At 41.4% G+C, this 15,566-nt stretch overlaps 1 protein-coding gene across 1 annotated transcript in view; it reads left to right on the forward strand.

Annotated features, from left to right (window-relative positions):
- The first annotated feature begins 12,744 nt into the window (after nucleotides 1-12,744).
- SNX7 (sorting nexin 7) overlaps nucleotides 12,745-15,566 on the forward strand; it is a 96,455-nt gene continuing 93,633 nt past the window's right edge. The window contains exon 1 of the mRNA XM_032867198.1: nucleotides 12,745-12,959. Coding sequence (XP_032723089.1) covers nucleotides 12,780-12,959 — 180 coding nt within the window. The 5' untranslated portion in view covers nucleotides 12,745-12,779. The remainder of the gene's footprint in view (nucleotides 12,960-15,566) is intronic.

Here is a 15,566-nt window from a genome sequence, read left to right on the forward strand (position 1 = left end):
ACAAGTTCCTTTTTGAAATAAAAACACAATTTTAATTAAGAAAAACCAAAGAAATAGAAGCTTACCCTGGGATCATGCCACATTACAAAACTCATATCTTCCAAAGTCTGCATCATAATGAAAAGGGGTGAAAGCTACTCTTGCTCTGAGCAGTTTTTTTTACTTTTTGTTATTCACAGAAAGTGAGCATTTGAGACAACTTCCAGAATAGCTGCATGAGCTCTGCAGACCTGCTCCCCCACTCCTGAGAGACAACTTTAAATGGTAACTCACCTAAGGGCACGTAGGAAATGCAGAAACATTTATTCAAGAAAATCTAAAATCTGTCAGAACAGTGAGAGTCTGTTGCACTTGGGACACAACCTCCTCTCTCTCTTTTCTCCCTCCCACCTCGGTGATGGAAGCTCTATTCTATATGAGTGTGTACCTCAGAAGACAGGGATCCCTCTTCCCCCAGATACAGTTAAGATCTTGAGTATCTCCCTGTGAGGGACAGGCCACCAGCATTTCCATTCCTCCCCTCCCCTTGCTCATGTTCCAGAGGTTAAATCTGAGGTGAGTACAGCCAATGTATGGGAGTCCTTACCTCCACCCAGCTCCCACACATAGGGTGGAGGCTCTGCTGGTCAATAATATTGGACTGTGATAATCCTCCTGTGGCTCAGTCATAGGACAGAAGTTTCACCCCCAGAAGACAAAAGCCCCATTATTATCTCAATCCATAAGAAACAGCATTTGAGAAAATCCAAAACACATTCATGATTAAAAAAAAAAAAAATTCAACCAACTAGAAACAGAAGGGTATTACCTTAGCCTGATAAAGGACATGTATTAAGACCACACAGCTAACATCACACTTACTGGTAAATTTTGAATTCCTTCTCTCTAAAATCAGAGACACAACAAGGATGTCTGCTGTCTTGCGTCTAGTCAACACACTACAGTTTCTAGCCAAGTCAGTTAGGTGTGATGAATGATTTTATGTGTCAGCTTGCTGGGCCATGAATTGTCCAGGTATTTCGTCAAAAAATTATTCTGTGTGTGTCTGTGAGGTTGTTTCTGGATGAGATTCACATTCAAATTGGTAGACTGAGTAAAGTAGATTGCCCTATGTTATGTGGATGGGCCTCATCTGATCAGTTGAAGGCTTGAATAGAGCAAAGTACTAAGTAAGAGGGAAATCCTCCCAGTGGGCAGAACTTCAAGCAGTGCAGCTGGTCATTCATTTTGCCTGGAAGGAGCAATGGCCAGGGATGTGATTATATTCCAATTTTTTGCCTCTGGCTAGTGGTTTAAATGGTCAGAGACTTAGAATGAAGTTGATTAGAATATTGATGACAAAGAAATTTGGAGAGAAGATACGTAGCCAGACCTCTCTGAATGGGCAAACTAGGTAAAGATATTTGTGTCCCATCTAAATGCTAACCAAATGGTGACTTAGCAGAGGAAGTTTTAACAATCACATGGACAAGAATGACCATTCTGTAGTTACCAGGCAGCCTCTTTCTTTAGTCACCCTTGTCACCAAGGAGAAATTGGACTGACAATGGAGGTAAGGAAGAATGTAAGTGGAATACAGAAGATCCCTTAGGACATCTCAGCATTGCCGTGCTCTGTGGTTAAGACCAATGGCCAACTACAGCAACCTAAATGAGGCAGGAATAGTAATGGCCCAAACTCTTCAGGAATGAAGATTTGGGTCACCCCATCATGTAAAGAACTATGATCAGCTGGGGTGCTTGCTGAAGGCAAAAGGAATACAGAATGAGTTACAGAAGACAGTAGTTATAAGTATCAGCTATGCTCACACGATCTGTTACAGAAATGAAGATTCTAATTGACTTGAGTATTTCATCCTTATTCCTTGTTCTGTTTTGGATATGTGTGTGTGAGTGTGTGTGTGTGTGTGTGTGTGTGTGTGTGTGCGTGTATATACATATATAAAAGAATAAAGATGTTTGCCATTTCTTTCCTCTCTTATTTCCTTATCATATAACATAAGATGTATTGACTTTATATCATAGTAGTTAAGCATTATTAATTTTACATCACAGTATTTACATCATGGAATATCACAGAAAAGAGTAAAAATCACCCAAAGACTTTACCACTTCTTCTGGGAGAGGGACATTTTTGGTTGTATGCAAGACAGTTGTATCATGGTGGGTAGAATTACGACCTTGTTATTTCTTGACTTGGATATGAAGTATGCCTTAAAGAGATGTGAACGGGGGCGTGTCTGGGTGGCTCAGTCAGTGAAGCATCTGCCTTCGGCTTGGTCATGATCCCAGGGTTCTGGGATTGAGCCCATATCGAGCTTCCTGCTGAGTCGGCCTGCTTCTCCCTCTCCTTTTCTCCCTTTCCCCCAACTTGTGCATGCTCTCTCCCTCTCTCTCAAATAAACAAATAAATAAAATCTTAAAAAAAAAAGAGAGATGTGAATGGGTGTTAAATTGGCAAGGAATGAACGTGTGATGGTTAATTTTATGTGTCCTATTGATTGGGCTATAGGGTATTCAGATATTAACTTTAACATTATTCTGGATGTTTCTGTGAGGGTGTTCTGGATGAAATTACATTTGAATTGATATACTGAGTAAAGCAGATTGCTCTCCCTAATGTGAGTGGGTCTTACCCAATCAGTTGAAGGACTTAAAGAAAAAAAGGTTGAGTAAGCTGGAACTCCTGCCTGACCACCTTCAAGCTGGGACACTGGCTTTTTCCTGCTTTTGAACTTGAACTGGAACACTGGTTTTTTCTGTGTCTTGAGCCTGCTGATCCTCAGACTGGAACTATACCATGGGCTCTTCTGAAACTCCACCATGCTGATAACAGATCTCAAGACTTGTCAGCTTCCATAACTGTGTGAGGCAATTACTCATTATATCATTGGTTCTGTTTCTCTGGAGAACCCTGACTAATATAGTAAGCAAATGAAATAAAAGGAACTATATTGGAAACAAAGGTAAAACTCTCTCAATTTGAAGGTTACTTGATTGTCCATATTGGAGATATTGAAGAATTCACTAAAAAATATTAAACTGAATAATCAAGTCAGTCAAGGTTATAAGGCACAAGATTAAAAAAAAAAAAAAAAAACTCAGGATGCCTGGGTAGTTCAGTTAAGCATCTGACTCTTGATTTCGGCTTAGGTCATGATCTCAAGGTTGTGAGATCAAGCCCTGCTTTAGGTTCTGTTCTGAGCATGGAGCCTGCTTAAGATTTTTTCTCTTCCTCCCAAAATAAGTAAGTAAATAAATGAAAATTAAAATAAATAAATTTAAAAACTCAATCATAATTCTATACAATAGCAATGAAAAATATGTAAATAAAATTAAGAACATAATTCCATTTATAGTAGTATAATAAAGAATAAAATATCTACAAGTAAATTTAATAAGAGAAATGCAAAACTTATTGCTAAAAACTATTAAATATTTTCAAAGAAATTAAAAAAGGCTTAAATAAATGGAAAGAGGGGTGCCTGGGTGGCTCAGTGGGTTAAAGCCTCTGCCTTCAGCTCAGGTCATGATCCCATGGTCCTGGGATCGACCCCCACATTGGGCTGTCTGCTCAGCGGGGAGCCTGCTTCCCCCTCTCTCTCTGTCTGCCTCTCTGCCTACTTGTGATCTCTATCAAATAAATAAATTAAAAATAAATAAATAAATAAATGGAAGGATACTCCATGTTCATGAATAGATTTAATACTAGTTAATACTATTATATGATTCCACTTATATGAAATGCGCAGAACTAGGCAAATTTATAGAGACAAAAAGTACATTAGTTGTCATGGACTGGGGGCTAGAGGTAAATGGAAGTGCTTGCTAATGGGTGTACGGGTGTCTTTTTGGGGGTGATGGAAATGGTCAAAATATGAATATATAAAAGCAAATGATTGTTATAATTTAGATGGGTACATTATATGGCATATGAATTATATCTCAATAAAGCTATTAATTTTTTAAAAAGAAAAAATATCTGAGTATCACTTTTACGATATGGCATCTCTATGTTCCATAATTCCTTCATTTAAAAGTTACCAAGCACAGGGAGTACCTGGGTGGCTCAGTCAGTTAAGCATCTGACTCTTGATTTTGACTGAGGTCATGATCTCAGGGCTCTGAGATTAAGCCCTGCCTCAGGCTGTGCACACAGTGGGGAGTCTGCTTGAGATTCTCCCTCTGTCTCTCCCCCAACTTAATCTTCCTCTCTCGTTCTCTCTCTTCCTATCTTCCTATCAGGAAGATCTCTTTCTCTCTCTTTCTAGAATAAATAAATAAATCTTTAAAAAAAAGTATAACTGCCTGATGATTCCCAGACCTGTACACCTGGGGCAAATAATACATTATGTGTTAATAAAGAAAAAAATTTTCTTTAAAAATTAAAAAAAACATATTACCAAGGACATATGACCTATTGGAAATTTTTTTCTAAAGTTTTCTTAAAGAAAATCTTCAAATGAACTTTTCTTCTAGAATTGAAATGAACTGAAGATAAATTCCCATTATACTAGGTACCCCTTAAATGAAATTCCAAGATAGTAATGATCTGTCTAATGGGTCTGTCCCTAGAAAAGGAGTATGGTAGATCTGAGAACTGAACATTTGTTAAAACATCTACATTTTATTTATTTATTTTTAAGATTTTATATAATTATTTGAGAGAGAGAGAGAGAGAGGTGAGCAGGAGTGGTGACAGGGGTGGGGTGCAGATGGAGATGGTGAGAAAGATGGAGCAGGGAGCCCCACATAGGGCTCAATCCTAGACCTTGAGATCATGACCTGAGCCAAAGTCAGACACTTAACCAACTGAGCCCCCCAGGCTCCTCAAAACACCAACTTTAAAAAAAAAAAAAAAAAAAGTTTGGCAATAGTTTACTTTCTAAATCAGTTCATTCATCCAGTTAATTAGGTAATAATTATTGAACAATTATCTCACAATGCCTGACTTCTTATGCCTCTTACCTCTGTATTCTAGTTATGTTAGTTAGTAAATTTGCTTCTTGTTTTCAATGTAAATAATTCCTACATTTCCTGATAGGAAGATCATTGCTTTACATTCAACAGAAAAGCAGGCCATTATCGGTCATGGAATTATATGTATATTCCATGTCCTTTAGGTTTTGATGAGTTAAATATGTTTAATATCATGGTGCCTTACTATTCTAACATATTTATTTGTTTCTTTGCCACAATAAATGACAGAGGACTTGAAATTGCCAGTGTTCCTTAAAAGTAAGGGAAACCTTAAAATCAAAAATCAAACCCATATATTCTAATCAAACTGCAAAGCATTATGTTACATTATGGGAACTAATCCACACATTACTACTTGGATGCCTAAATGAAATTATGAAGAAAATATGGCAATCATATGCTACTGCTTACATTAATAATATTAATAGTAATGAAAAAATTAAGATTTGTGTATGTCTTTATTTCACAAATTATTTCACATATATTAGTTTCTTTGATCCTCATAGCCTTTGAAGTATATACTAATTATCCCCACTTTGTAGATGAGAAAATTGAAGCTAATAATTTAAAATACTTGCTTGAATTTTTTAAGCCAGTAAGGAATTCTCTTTAAAGAACTGTACACTTGCAGAATAAATGGGTATTAATCACAGACTTAGGTTATTGCTTTCCATCATCTTGTCCTTGCCTCATGTTAATTACCTAGAATTAACCACATATAGGTTGTAACTGTCATTTGTGCTATTCATCAAGTATTTTTGACCCTCTGCCTATTGAACATATGATTGTACTTCATGATCCCCCTGGGGTTAGATGAAACCATGTGACCAGTTCTGGCCAATTTGTTGTGAATGAAAGAAATATGAGTCACTTTTGTACCAGAAGAGATGGGATGGAAAGCATACAGGTTACGGGGTACGTGGTAAGAATAGTTGATTCCATGTGCATAAGCTTATAATTTCCTTTGTTGTGAAAATAAGTTTTTTCATTTTGATCAGATGAAATGCTATATGGAATGCCATGATGATGAATAAGATACTCTGTGAACTCCTCAATGGTGGTATTGGCAAAAACAATGGCAGGAAAGGAAAACTCATCCAGAATTTCTGTTTCAATTAGAATGAATCTCCACCTACTCCGTGAAGGCATATAGCCAGTGTAATCAGCTTACCACCAGATGATTGGCTTGCCGTTGCATATCCCCAAAATGGTACCATGTTAAGGATTCAATGTTGGTTTGTGCTTTTGGCAGATTAGACACTAGTCAGATCAGCAACACTAGTCAGGTCAGCTTTGGTAAAGGTACATCCATGTTATCAAACTGTGCATAGATTCCCTTCCTGACACCATTGCCACTTAAGTTCAGAGGCCCATTAACTAAGATGGCTAGGAAGAAAGGATGACTGACATTCCTAGAGTCTATAGTTTTTCCACCTGATCATTAAGAACCTCCTCTGCAATAGAGGTCCTTCGGTACACATTTCACATTCACCAATATTGTCATAGTCTGTGCCCCTTTGGAAAGTCCATGGACATATTTCTTCCCTAAGCTCCCTTTACATCAGTTTTCCAATATTCTTTCCAAGTCCTTAACCATCTGACCAAACCATTTACAACTACCCATGAATTAATACAGACTTGTATTTCTGGACATTTGTCATTCCAGATGTAGTAGATGACAGATGACCACATTTCATACCTGAAGTTCTGACCCCTAGGAGGATTTTCCTTTACCAGTGCTCTTTGGGTCACCCTTGAGTGGGGCTATAGTGTTGTAGCTGCTACTTTGAGGTACTACTAGATACTAGCACATCACAAAGATTCATCTGTAGACCAGACTCAGGATTGTTTTTTCCTCAGTCAACTGGTTGTAAGGAGATTCCCAGAATGACATTTTCGTAGGTCTATCTCCTAGAACCATTCTGAGTACAAATTCTGTATTGTTCAAGGTCCAGTCAGGTGACAGGACCCCATGATCATTTAAAAAGGGAAAGTTTAGTATAAAGCTTTATTAGAAAGAGATTGGTGTAAGGAGTGTTTCAAAGAATTCTAAAGTAAGAATAGCAGATAAAGATGTGACCGCTACCTTTAGGGTTGAGGTAAGTACCCGAGAAAATGTCCTCCACTGTTAGGGCTAAGATTCAGATATCAATAGAAAGAATACCACAATGGCTTCCTGAATAGTGAAGTCAGCAAAGTGCTTTATTAATGGAACCTGCTGGAAATCCACGCTCTGGGAAGTACTAAGCCTCAGAACTTGTTAGGCACCAAGAAAGACTGTTGGATACTGTTGGAGTCAGGAACTTGAGAGATTCCCCTCTTTAGGAGGCTAGAGCATTTCCATATTTAGTTCAGACTGGGTCAGCTCTGGGCTGGGTACAGGACAAAGGTCAGGGGATGGCAGACCTCTAGTGCCCCTGGTGTATGTCCATGCCTGGGACTGAGGAGAGGGTATGGGGTGTAGCAACCTAGGGTGGGGGCAGGCTCACAATGTCTGGGTCTCTAGACCATGCTACCACAGCTCTATGAGTTTGATAGTGGGCAAAACACCATCAAAGCTATGCCCTGCAGGAACCTTACGCTAGAGAAACTGTGTAGGGTCTGAGTAAAGGAGGAAAATCAGCTCTCCACAGGACACTGGTAAGACAGCATACCAGAAGTAGGACCAGGAGAAGCCTTCCTCCTCCAGTGCCCCTCCAGGCCCTCTACTGACGAGGCTTGACATCAGGCTAGGTGGCAAAACAGAAATATTGACCATGCCTACCACCATCATTCTAGAGCAGGCAACAAGAGTTGATCTGGAGTGAAGAGACAAAATATTAACCATCAGCACAATAACTTTATTTTTCATTTCTCAATTTTTAGTTATTTTTATAGCATCTTGTAGTTATTTTCACCCTTTATTTATTAAATAATTCATATTTTTGTATACTGCTTAAAGTTCTTTAGGCTGTAATCCTCTTAATAGTTTTATATAGTGATTCTGGCACATGATAGGTTGTTTCCTTGAACGTTTTTAACTTGCATTGTGATCTCCTCTGCAGTAGAGTTTTATCTGTAGAAACTCTGTCAGAAGTATTTTGAAGAGAGAGTTTGTGTTCAGTTGTGCCAGAATTTTCAGAGATATATCATTAACTCAGAGACACTAGGAATTTTCTGAAGTGTGACTTCCTGGACCTTGGTTAGAATTTTGGGGGAGGGGGAGATAGCTTTTCCACAGGAGGCCCGCGTTTTGTTATTGAGTGCATATTTTACAAAGTTTCACTTCCTTTATTCTTTCATGATAATGCAAACTTTCAGATTATAGAGGCCAGTCCTCCCTGGGATAGACAGAGCATCAGCTGATTTCAGTCTCATTCTCTCGAGAACCAAGAATCCCCAAATGTCCTTATAATTCCTCTTTTCTATTTTGTTTTATTTTTTTAAGATTTTTAAAATTTATTTGACAGAGAGAGACACAGTGAGAGAGGGAACTCAAGCAGCAGGGGTAGTGGGAGAGGGAGAAGCTGGCTTCCTGCCAGAACAGAGAGCTGGATGCGGGGCTCAATCCCAGGACTCTGGGATCATGACCTGAGCCAAAGGCAGATGCTCAACTGACTGAGCCACCCAGGTGCCCCCTCTTTTCTATTTTTTTAAGGCAACATACACAACACTGTCTTTCAGTGAGCAACAAATTATTTACCACTTACTACTTACCTTGGATAAGTCACTGAAGCTCTCTGTTTACAGAGAGGTAATGTTACAGAGGTAACATTGTCTGACTCAAAGGAGGTACAAATTAGCTAATATTGATACTATTATCATTGAATTTGTGGAAACGGGACGCTCTGGAACCTGTGACGAGCTCTGAAAGAGAATCAAAACCATCAAGTTTTAAGGCAAAACATGTTGTCCTTTTTTCGTTTAGGAAACGAGCCCTTGGCTTGCTATGGGGGTTTGACAAAATACTAAATACCTAAGCATGGGACATCATGTGAGTATGTGACCTGAGCAGCTCATCATGAAATAGGCACTATAAAATATTAACAAAAAATTATAAAATTAGATAAGCCTTCAGCAAACCATACTCATGAGAAAATGGTACATATAAAAATTAGTCCCAACAGGCGCCTGGGTTGCTCAGTGGGTTAAGCCTCTGCCTTCGGCTCAGGTCATGATCTCAGGGTCCTGGGATCGAGTCCCGCATCGGGCTCTCTGCTCAGCAGGGAGCCTGCTTCCTCCTCTCTCTCTCTCTGCCTGCCTCTCTGCCTACTTGTGATCTCTGTCTGTCAAATAAATAAATAAAATCTTAAAAAAAAAATTAGTCCCAAAAGCATACATTGCATGAGCATTTGGCTCTTGCTACCAACAACAGGCATACTGTTGGGATCTCACAGGGAGTTCCATTTGAGCAGTTAACTAGGGGTAAAAATTTCAAATCTGGGTTACAGATGGTCCTTTATCATATTCTGGAATCAGTGTACTTCTGTGAAAAAGGGCAATGGAATGGAGACATCCTCCCCCATGGTATATAACAATGCCCGCTATGCTACAAAGGAGGGAGGCTGGGATTAAGATTCTCCATTGCTCCAAGGACAGAGGCTAAAGGTTGTTGGATGGGACTTAGAGGGAACAGGTAGACTCTAGAAGTCAAGGAGATTGGAGAAAATGTATGTGGCTTCTTGGAATGGTCCCAGAATAAAAGCATATTTGTAGCCCTGGCAGTGTTTTCCCAAAACTCCATTTGATGTATTTATCTGATCAGATCATATGTTTGATAAGAATTCTTGTTCTGTGAAAGCTAATACTATTGTGTTCCCAGGCACTCCTATGCTTCTTCCACGGTCAGTACAGTGGGGATGATGTATGCTATGCACCAGCTTAACAACATGGTTTTCCCACACACTAAAGGACAACTGGCTACTTCCATGGCTAAGTGTTCATCTCACCACAGCTGCAAATACTTCTGGTCCACCCCCTGCCACCCATCAGGAGGATGCCATGATTTGTCGTTAGTGACAAAGATACATTGGGTTTGCTTTTCCTGCTCAGTTTTTCCCAACAAGATCATCCATGAACTCACTAACTGGTTGCTTTTCCCTCAGATTTTACACGTAACATTTTTTTCTAATCAATTAAATTATCTTCCAGCAAAAAAAGCAAAGCCATTGGGTAATATCCAAGGGGTGACCTGTCGTATCATGAATCCCATTACCAGAAACAGCTAACTTTATGGATGGCTGAATGCAATATTAAAGACTTGATTATGGCCTCAGGAGATCCCAACTGGAAAGGATGAGAGAGAGGAAGGTTTTTGACAAGATGTATGTTCTAAGAAAAAAAATTTAATATATGATACTGTTTATCCTATAATCAGAAAAAGAGTCTAGGAACCAAGGGAAGGACTGGGTAGACTTCCTCTTAATATTACACCTGTACTTAAAATTTTGAAGCATGCTGGTTTATAGGCTTTGGTACCCAAATAAGAATTCTTCCATTAAAGAACCCAGTGATGATCCCATTTAATGGGAAGTATAGACTGTTGTGTGGCAGTTTAGGATTTTTCCATGCCATTGAATAAGCAGGCATGGCACGCTGGTAATTAAATTCAAAATTTTAGTCCGTAAGTTGCAAAATATCAACAGGATTGTAGAACTGGAGGAGGAATAGACATATTAGACTTGGAGCTGTACCAGTCATGGATAGGTTTGGGTTTTCTTCCTTTGGGGAGTTAAGGACTATTCTCCCAAGTGCTTGAGGCATAGCTGAACTATATTCTGCAGGAATAGACATGGGTGGGGGAAGAAAGTACGTGAAGAAATATGATATTAATGTTAGGCAGTCAAAGGAATGAATTCTGGTGGTAGGGATTTTTTTGTTCTTTTTTTCCTTCTGACCAGCATCAATATGGCCTTTCTATGTTTAGAAAATTCTTTGCCTTAGAAATCTTCTGTGGGATTTGGCCAGGTGGGCCAAGCAGATCTTCCCTCCGGGCTTTTGATACTAGAACTATTAACACTGGAGAGAGGACTGTGGGGCATTTTTGTGGAAGTAATAGCAGGGGTACTTCTCTGTGGCATCCAGGGATCAGCAACAGTGGCAGCAGGGTCTGCACATGAGTTCTGCGGCATAATTTTGGCTGTGATCCAACCTGTGTAGTCCCAGTTTGTTCTGCCCATTTTCTGAGCCTGTCTCTATGCTTTCTGGCAATTGTGTGAGTCATGGTATCCTTAAGCATTTCCTGGTTCAGACTGCAGTTAGAAAACCTTGAATCTCTCACTGGCCAGAATGAGCTTAGAGAGGAAACAAAAGGTCTTTTAATAACTTGTATTCCTTTTAGACATTAGCACAGAGCCTTTTTAAGCAAGTATATCTGATACTGTGGCTTATTAATAAATAATGTGATCCCCAACCTTAAAATGTGGGAGTTTGCTAAGAAATATAAGGCATTTACATGAAATAAATACAATCTATAAAATGGCATAAAATTAAATGCTAAATTGGGAACAGGCAGTGTTAACTTGGAAAGTCTTCCAGAAAGAGATGGAACTCTTTATTTGTTAATTCCTGAAGGATGAGTAGGAGATGGTATTCTGGGAACCAAAAAGTGTAGGAAGACTATATATTCACAGGGCAGCTGACCAGCCTGACTTATGAAGTGCGTATGTGAACTGAAAGCAATGGGAGGTACATCTGAATGGCTAAGAGGTAACATAATATTTAGGCCATGTCCTCTAATCAGAAGTAGAGAAAAGCTCTATTTCCCCAAATATTAAATCTATCTTTCAATTTTATTAAGAACTCTAAACATTGGGTTAAATATTTTGACAGGAGTCAAGTCTGACTTAGCCTCCTCCCTGCCTACGGGCAAACTTATTAGACATTCTTTCCAGGACGGATGGAGAAATGAGCTGGCTGGGACTGAGAGGAGGTAAATAATAAAACATGAAGATAGTTCCAAAATATATCAATTTGTGTTCGATTTTCCTTTTTTTTTTAAACTTATTTTTTGAAAAGAAAAAAAAAAAGCAGTGAAAAACCAATTATAGCTTGGCATTGACAGCGCAAAGTTTGAAGATTATTTCTTGGTGGCCAGGTCCCCTCCTGCTCGCTGTCCTCGGCTCTCAGACACGTTTCTGCTCATTAACTTGAGGAAGACGTCCAGAAGTAAAGGCACATTTGAAAATGGCTGAAAATAGTTTTTAAATACAACTTCCCTGGCTTGACAGTGAGATGACCACCCAGTCCGGTCACTGGGTCAAAAATCAATTACAAAAACAGAAGGGAGCTTTTCAAGTCTTTTATTTTTGCATTAGCCTTGGTAAAAGACGGACTCAAAAACCACAACCAAGAAGAAAGACAACCATTTAAAATACGGGAAATCCAGTACTGGCTTTTTCTCTCGGAGGGATGGGTCGGCTGCCTTCCAGCCTCCTTGTGATCCCCCGAAAGTTGACGGTTCGCTCTGTCGCTTCTGCCCAGACCCCCCCGCCCCCGCGGAAACCCACGCTCGGCCGTCCCCGAGCCAGGGCAGGAGAGGACGCCCTCCTCCTACCTTCGCGCGCTCGGCTTTCCTCCGGCGGACAGCGGCCCTTTCCCCACCCTCGCCAGGGCCCACGAGCCCCACTCCCGCGTCTCCAGCAGGCCGCGAGCCAGGTGGGGACGAGGCGGCCCGCGCTGGCCCCGCCAGTTCCGCGTCTGCGCAGCGGGCGAGGGGCTGGAGCGGGGCCGGCCGGGGAGGTGCAGGATGCGCGGGAGCCAATGGGCACGCTCGGGGGAGCCGGGCTGGCAGCCGCGGCGGGCCGGGCGCGCACTGTCGGGATGGAGGGCGACCGCCTGGCATCTCAGGCGCGCTCCTCCGGCCTCCCGGCTGGGGGCGCTACGGGGGAGAACCCGGGGGTCGACGCCCCCCTCCTGGGCGGCAGCGGCTCTTCCGCCCTGCTGCAGGCCGAAGTGCTGGATCTGGACGAGGACGAGGACGACCTGGAGGTGTTCAGTAAGGTGAGGGCGGCGGCGGCGGCGGCGCGTCCCGGGAAAGTTCCAAGTCAACTCCGGGAGTTGGCACCGTGGTGCGGCAGCCGCCCCCAGCGCGCTCGCCGGGCCCCGGCAGAGGCTCCGATCTGGAGGCGGGTGGGGTCTCCCCGCCACCCAACCCCCGCAGGCAGCTCGCCGCACTCCGGGCTGCGTCCCGGCCGGGCCGCGAACCGCAGGCGCGCCCTCCTCTGCACTTTGACCTTCCATTCCGCACGGCCGTGGCTTTGTGGAGTCGGCAAAGTTGTGATTTCGTCCGCTTTTTTCTCTTTCTCCTTCCTTGTCTGACGCGGACACCTCATCCGGACAGTTTCCAAGCGCGGGGGGCGGTGGCCCGAGAGTGCCCCTCCTTAGCGGCTTCTTTTCGAACGCAGCCAGCCCAGAATTCGGGGGAGAGAGATCACCCTAGTCTAGAGAAATTATTCCTGATTTAGTGGTACTGATTGTGGGTTTAAGACTGAACTGATTGACACCGGAGGTGAGCCTTGCGCCCCGTGAGACCAGGTGGCAAGGGAGTCCCCTCTTCAAGAGCAAACGGGTCCTGTGTCCGGCAGGAAGCTCCTCAGCCGCGGAGTTGAGGATTTTTCAGTGATCTCTTGCCCCCCAACCCACCGCCAGTCGCTTTCGTTTTCCTTTCCCCGGGAAAACTCAGGACCAAAGGGCCCTCCTAACTTGCAGTAGAGTTGGAGAGAAATTCACTCGGGTTTAATGGTAGACTTGTGGTGCCTGTTGACTGGTGGTTGTGATTTTTTTTTTTTTTTTTTTGAAAAGAAAAATACCTTTCTTAGAGGGCTGTTAAAATGTCAACCCAGTTTTTTAACATTGCTGCTGGTAGAACACTCCAGATGAGAACAATGTATTAATTACTAAGAAGCCTGTGCAGTAGTTAAATGTTACCTTGAGGTGTTAGGGAAAGCGACCTTCCTAACTAGTGCTATTTTCTGGGAGAGCAAACTGAAGTTACAAAGTGAACAAGCATACTGTGACCCTGGAGAGGAGTGTGTAAAACTCCTTTCTCCCTTTAGGGTTAAATGAAATTGTAGGCGCTATCAGATTCTCGATGTTCAGACAGAGTAACAGTTTTGTGCTCTTGAGAAAGTTATTTGACCTTTCAATGTGTTTAAATTGTTAACAATGGAATTATTTTATGTTCACTTGTAAAAAAATTAACACTGCCGTTTTATATTCCACACATACTTTATGTTCAGATCCGGGACAATTGGCCTATCCTTCCCGTTGCCTTCTAAGATACCATTAGTCTTTGCATATTAGTGTAGGGTTCTGCATTGTGAAACTTCCAGCATGGGGGAGGGAGATGGTTGGTTGGGAGTGGCAGTTGTGTATCAGAATCATCTAGGATTGTTTCAACCCAGTCGCGCTCTTGGTCTTTCCCCAGATTCTAAGTGTCCCAGTCCCCTCTTAAGAATCATTGTCTTAATGAGCTCCTTGCCCAGAGGCAGATCTAAGATGAAGCTTGTGGAATGGGAGCTTCAGATGTTTATGGGCTTAGACCTCTGGAAATGTTGAGAGTTACTGGGAATTGTGGATGTTCTAGGTGGGAAGGGAATGGCAGATTGCTACCAGAAGCATTTCTAAGCTAGCATTTCTGGTAAATTGCCTAAAGCTATCTCAGAAGAAAGGCATCTAGATCTCCAAGGCTCAGAAGAGTTGTTGAGATTTCTTTTCTCATTCTAAATTGGCATTTGTTTTTCTATTTAATTTTGTTTTGTAAGTTTGGATTCTTTTTAAAAGTATGTCAGCTTCAGCTCCATACACCTGGATCTACCCCACCTGTTCGTGCTTTATAACTACCTGTGTTGGACACTTGGAAGAAAGTTAAGAACCACGCTTATAGAGACTGGCCATGTAGAATAAGGTATATTACATGTAATGTTGATTAAGTCTGAAAAGAGTACTTGGAAAATTTTTAAGTTAGCTGCCTGCTTATAAGTTGGATTTTACAACTATCAACCACAGTTAGACAAGCAGATTTAAGAAAGTTCTCTCCATTTGGCCTGCTCTCTCTACCACGCCCTTTCTAGCCTGCTGCTCTGTAGAACTCTCCCACTGATCCACAGTTTACCCAGGGGTACCTGAAACAATTACTTCTAAAGGATACTATTGCTACCCTCTAGTACTTTCAGATCAACTACTTTAATATTCAGGCTACATTTGTCTTATTCCCTTAGATTATTTCTGAATGTCTATCATCATAATCCCCTCCAGAAGCTTTTTAAAGAGTAGAATCTTTGGCTTATTATTAATTCTTTTCTTCTTACAGTACCTTATAAGTGCATGGCAAATACATGTGAAATACTTTTATGTAAGATATTGTGCTGAGTGTCTGGAAAAAAGAAAGACATGATTCAGTTCTTGCTGTCAGTCTTGGAGTCCAGGTGGAAGATGTGACAGAAACTCTAAATGGCAATATAAATCAGGAGAGATGCAAAACAAAACAAAGTATTGTTTGGAGTTTTCAGGTAATCCAGTAGGAGGAAAATGATACCAAATCTCAGGAGACTGCAGGGAATGCAGAGGATATTGACTTAAAATAGTAAATATAGATGTTAGAAGGTA

Source organism: Lontra canadensis, unplaced genomic scaffold, assembly GCF_010015895.1.
Source record: "Lontra canadensis isolate GAN:19392208 unplaced genomic scaffold, GSC_riverotter_1.0 scaffold33, whole genome shotgun sequence".
NCBI lineage: Eukaryota > Metazoa > Chordata > Mammalia > Carnivora > Mustelidae > Lontra > Lontra canadensis.